The 5,441-nt window shown below is 42.0% G+C and overlaps 1 protein-coding gene across 1 annotated transcript; it reads right to left on the bottom strand.

Moving 5' to 3' along the window:
- Positions 1–773: 773 nt before the first annotated feature.
- LOC112087561 lies at positions 774–1,919 on the bottom strand. Its single transcript, XM_024157484.1, has 2 exons — positions 1,403–1,919; positions 774–1,345 (listed from the first exon to the last, which is right to left on the bottom strand). Exons 1-2 carry the CDS (start codon positions 1,917–1,919, stop codon positions 774–776), a joined length of 1,089 nt encoding a protein of 362 aa, XP_024013252.1.
- Positions 1,920–5,441: the final 3,522 nt, after the last annotated feature.

The following is a 5,441-nucleotide window of genomic DNA, read 5'->3' as shown; positions in this document are numbered from 1 at the left end:
TGTTGGATCGATGTTAAGCTCGTGACACGCGATCTGTGGATCAATCCCGGGCATATCTTCTACCGACCATGCGAAGGTTGACGAATGCTGTTTTAGAAAGTAAATGAGTGGATCGCGGATGCTTGAGTCGAGTTCAGCGCCGATTCCGACTTGACGCTCTGGCCTTAGTTCGTCGATGCAAACTTGAACGATCGACTCCTGCTTAGGCTTTGTCTGCTGGACGATGAGCTCGTTCGTCGGTCCTAACGAACTGATGACACAAGCTTGGTTGGCTGAATGAAGTTTGCATTCGTTTATGTAACATGATCGAGCGACGGCTTGGTTTCCTCGGAGGCTGTAGACACCGTCGGGAGTTGGGAACTTCAGACATTGATGGTACGTTGAGGCAACCGCCTTCATTGCGTGTAACCAAGGCGAACCGAGAATAGCGTTGTAGATTGCCGGTTTGTCGAGGATGAGGAACTAGATAATCTTTGCGACTCCACCGAGGTAGATCGGGATGTTGACCATGCCGACCGTCATGCAGCGTTCTCCGTCGAAACCTGTAAGTGGCTCGATAAAAGGCTCAATCTTATCTGACGGTAAATCGAGCTGGTCAAGTGCTTCCTTGAAGATAATGTTGACCGAACTGCCTGTGTCGACCAGAATGCGACTAACTTCGACGTCGTCGAGAAGTAGTTCAACGACGAGGCGTCGTTATGTGGTTTATGCAGCCCGATTGTGTCGGCCTCAGTAAATACCAAAGGCGTTCCCTTCGGCGGATCGTGCGGGACTTAGGGCGCGCTGGCGGCCTGTCTACTGTATTCTTTGATAGCTCGAACCGAATAGCTGCAAGCTTCGATGGCCCCCATTATCATGTTGACGCGTTTCCTTGCTTTGGGAGCATGGTTTTCTGGTGCTCGGTCGTCACGATTGCGTTTCTGTTGTTCGGGCAACGCATGCGGATTCGGTGGCAGTGGTGGTAGCGCCGGCAAAGCTGGTAACGTCGGTAAAGCCGGTGGAGTTGGTGGATCCTTTGCGATGGCGTTCTCGAGCTGTGCGTTATTTGGTCGAGGCATGTTTGAACGACGGAGATCGTCAATCGAGATTTGCCCACTGTTCCTAGGCGTAATTGAGCGACGGAGATCGTCAACCGAGATTGGCCCCTTTCGGTATTGGCCGAGTAGATATTCACGCAGGTGTCTGCATTCTTTGGTGCTATGTCCTCTACGGTTGTGGAATTCGCAGAATAAGGACTCGTCCTGATCTTCTTCACCACGGACCCACTTATTGTTCCATTGTTTGGTTGGTTGTTGGATTGCATTAGCGTAGAACTTCTTACGATTCTCGTACCCTCTGCCGTATCCTTACTGTGGTTCGTTAGTTGTTGCTTTCGAACGTTCGGGTTGCTGTGTCGAATAACTTTGCTCATAAGCGGTTTCTTCTTCTTCTTCGGCGATGTAAGTATTAGCTCGGTGTAGTGCGTCTTCTAATGTCTGTGGAGGGTTATGCGTGATAGCGCTTTGGAAGCTAGTCTTTATCCAACCTCCTTTCTGAAGGTATAAGAGGGCGGCTTCATCGCTGATCGTACATTTAGCGACAATCGTCTTAAAGCGCTGGATGAAATCGCGAAGGCTCTCGCTTGCTCCTTGGGCTATTTGCCAGAGCTCGGAGTTCTTGGTGTTCTGCCCGATGAACATGGAGAAGTGTTTAACGAAGACCGTTGTCAACTCCTTATAGTTATCGATTGAGTTGGCCTCGTGTCGCGAGAACCAGTCGAGAGCTACTCCTCCCAGACTTTCCACAAATAGTTGGCACTGAACTGCATCTCTCTCCTCGGCGGATTTGAACTGGTATCGATTCATGCAGATGCCGAATGATGTCAAAAAGTGTCGGGGGTCAGTATTGCCTTCATAGATCTTTATCTTCAGTTTCTCCATGTGTTTGACCGGCGTTCCTGCTATGGCGGTGTGAAGGGTGTCTTCTGTGTTTCCTGAATAACGAGCTCGATCTCCGGAGCTGCGCTTGTTGCCTGATGTATTTTCGAGGTGATCTCACGAAGTTGTGCCTTCATTGCTTCGAACTCGGCGTCGCGACTTAGGTCCGGTGCTGGTGCGTTCGCTGATCCGACTGCGGTAGTCCTCATAGTTCCGGCGGGGTCTCCATCAGTATTGAGGTCGTCGATGATATTCCGAACTCGAAGGGGAGTTCGTGCTTGACTGAGCTCGGCGATTTGCGCTGCCATCTGACTGAAACGTTCCTCGCTCCTTTTGTTAATGGCCTCAAATTGGGCGTTGAACACTTGGAGCAGCAATTCAGTTCCAAAACCTCCTACGGCTGCGGGGGTTTGGCCGGCTTCAGTACCAGCGTTTTCCCCAGGAATTCCTCCTCCCTGCTCCGCTGGGTTTCGAACGTTAGCGTTCTCTCCACCGAGAGGGTTTCCTTCCTCGTGAATGTTGGCTTGATCCGTCATTGCTGATTCGATCTATCCGAAGTCCGATCTAAGACTGAAAATTCTGTTTAGGCCCCCTACCTGGCGCGCCAATTGTTGATATGTGAATATCGACAAGGGGTAAAACAGTAATTTAGATCGGTAAACTCGGGTTTTATTAGATTGAATCGAGAGAATACAACTGAGTTCGGTTATTAAGTAAAGAATAACGAACTAAGACTTTATGAAACTAAGAATCTAAAGCGATGAGTTCTCAGTTTCTAAGAGTTCTCAGTTTCTAAGTCTTCTCTGGAATATCTTGTGTTCTCTGGTGTCGATTCCTCTTCCTTTATATATATCTTCTGAGTCGGTCATCAAGTGCATCTTCGGCGATATGGGACCGAGAGGACTTTCCTTTTCTCTCGGTCCTTTTCCTTTTGTCATAGTAGTTTCTCTTTTCTCTTAGGAAACTTTCCTATTTTCGACCGAACTCGGGGAACTTCTCGGTTCCTTCGAGAAGCTTCCCGCCGACCTCGGCTTAATGGGCTGCGTTCGGCCCAAGATTTGATTCGGCTCAGTCTTCCCGGTACATTCTTTCGTGAACCAGGCTTACGTTACGCCAATCTCGGTTTGTACCGGAGAAAACCGGGGTGCGGTTTTCACCTCCAACAACTCCAAACGTCCTAACCGCCCCTTCCAATGAATCCAATACCCTTTCTCCACGCCCACCAACAACCCCTCCCACTGAGCCCAATGCCATCTCTCTAGACCCGTGTCGATCCACCACTATCCAACGATTGGTCCCTCTCTAGGCCCTTGAGCTCACCAACGCAACTATCAGTTTTAGGATTATGTTACGCTGTAGGAGAATCTAAATTTTACTGTGTTATATGAATTTAGGATGTGGTCAAAAATCATTTAGGATGATAGGATAGGATCACCAATATAGGCATTCATTAGGACAAATTTTGTTGTTTAATTATCTCTTGTGATTTTACTTCTTTTGGTTCTAACTATGACGGTTCTTTTGTGTGTGGGAAATGAAAGGACAAACTTGAGCTTAAAGCAGTTAAAGATGGAGCTGTTAGCTACGCTGCGTTGGAGAAAAAGGCTCTTTTATATGAAAAGCTTACAAGGGCAGAGCTTTCATATGAATAAGTAGAATAGTAATAACTATGAGAATTTCTTCAGGAAAGGAATTGAACATGAAGAAGATTTACAACCATCAACTACCTGCAACAATTCCATTTCAGCACCACCTGAAGATTTAAAAGCAGATGGAGAAAACAATGGTTCTCTGTTTAGTACCAAATTTGCTGGACTTGGACGTGCAATTGGGAAAACTGATAAGTCCACGTGCATATGTTCAAGCAAATTAAATTTTTGTCTCCTTTTCTCCATTATTCATATGTCGGATACATAGCACAAAGAGGGAGAGAAGGAAGCAAGCTCATCGTTATCACTACAAAAAAAAAAAATCAAGTGAATTAACATATATCTCTTACTGATCTTCTCTTTTGTAGTAAAAATCTGTGCAGAGAGGTTCATGAAGAAGTGAATCAAACGATTTAGGAAGCTTATTAAAATTTCAGGAATGAATTCTAATGTTTGGGAAGGCATTCATAGTTTAAGAAAAGATATATGTTGGCTTGGAAATATTGGGTGGATATTTGTATTTCCATGTTCATTTTGTGATTATGTTTCTGGAAGTAATTTAGCTTCTTTGGTCTAAATTTTTGGAGCATCGATACTTCTTGTTAGTTCTATGCCTCATCTTGACACGTCTTATTTTTTTATGTGTTTGAAGCTAAATGATCTCTAAAAATGAGTTTCAATCTTTACATGTTTAGCTAACATGAGTTCCTTTACGAGCATTCAACAACTTAGTAAATAATCTGGTTCGTTCTTCTCTATTTCGGAATATTTAGGAAGTATTGCTCAAATTTATGAACACCTTCCGATGTCATCCTTATCAACATTCCTAATGTTTTACTAATGCTTTCATATTCGTCTCTTCAACATTTTCTGTACTTTTTCTGTACTTTTTTAAACATCTGCTTGTTGATAGACCTTTTGTTTTTGTTCTGTTTTTTTTTGTTTAGAAAAGTTTTCGAAAACAATAGGAATGCTTTGTAAACCTCTAATAAATATTTATTTAAGAAGACCTTCTAAAGTTTGATAAATGTTTTTTGAAGGATTTTTTGATGGTTTTATTAGAAAGTTTTTCAACCTCTAGAAACTTTAAAAGGTTTACAAAGCATATCTAATGTTTTAGGAAGCAACTATTATAGTATTTAAGAAGTGAATCGTGCTGTGGTTTAACGCACAGATTTTTGTATCGTTTTGATTAATGAAAATCATGGATTCTGATTGGTCATCTCACGTTATAATTTGATTGGTTGATCAACTATTTTTTATCATTTAAACCATAAATTAAATGCTTATTAAACTATATATTAAATGCTAAGCATATTTTTTAAAAATGAAACATGGGCCGTATTTCTAGCTGCCGAATAACGTTGCCCAACATCTAAATTTTTAAATACAGAAACATTATACATACCTTCCAATATGTCGTTTATGCTGAATGAGATGGTAGCTGTGTTGCTTATGTGCTTTGTCCATTTAGCTAATGCTCACGGGTTCGAATCGTGTGGTTTTTTTTTTTTTAATTTTTAGATTTTTAATACAATTCGATGTTTGGAAATAATTTTTATTTGTTAAATATTTTGCAAATGGAAATATGTCATAAATTTCCTTTGTTATTATCTAGAATGGAATCTTTACATTTTTAATAATTAATAACTACGAAATTCATGGGAAGATAATATCGTATATAAAACAAGAATTACCTTTTAGTATTTTTCACAAGAAAATAAACCCTAGGTTGTTTAGACGTATAAATATGAGTGTTTTCATCCAATCGTCTCATAATTTACAGTTTAGTTTTTCTGGATCTCTTTAGAAAAGATTAATCATGTTTGTCTATTTGCATGCAAACCTAACTATGTGTTCGTCTAAGTACAGCTTT

This window comes from Eutrema salsugineum, unplaced genomic scaffold (genome assembly GCF_000478725.1).
Source record: "Eutrema salsugineum unplaced genomic scaffold, Eutsalg1_0 scaffold_82, whole genome shotgun sequence".
NCBI classification, from domain to species: domain Eukaryota; kingdom Viridiplantae; phylum Streptophyta; class Magnoliopsida; order Brassicales; family Brassicaceae; genus Eutrema; species Eutrema salsugineum.
The sequence above is the reverse complement of the archived record's forward strand: the minus strand, read 5'-3'. Positions and strand labels throughout refer to the sequence as shown.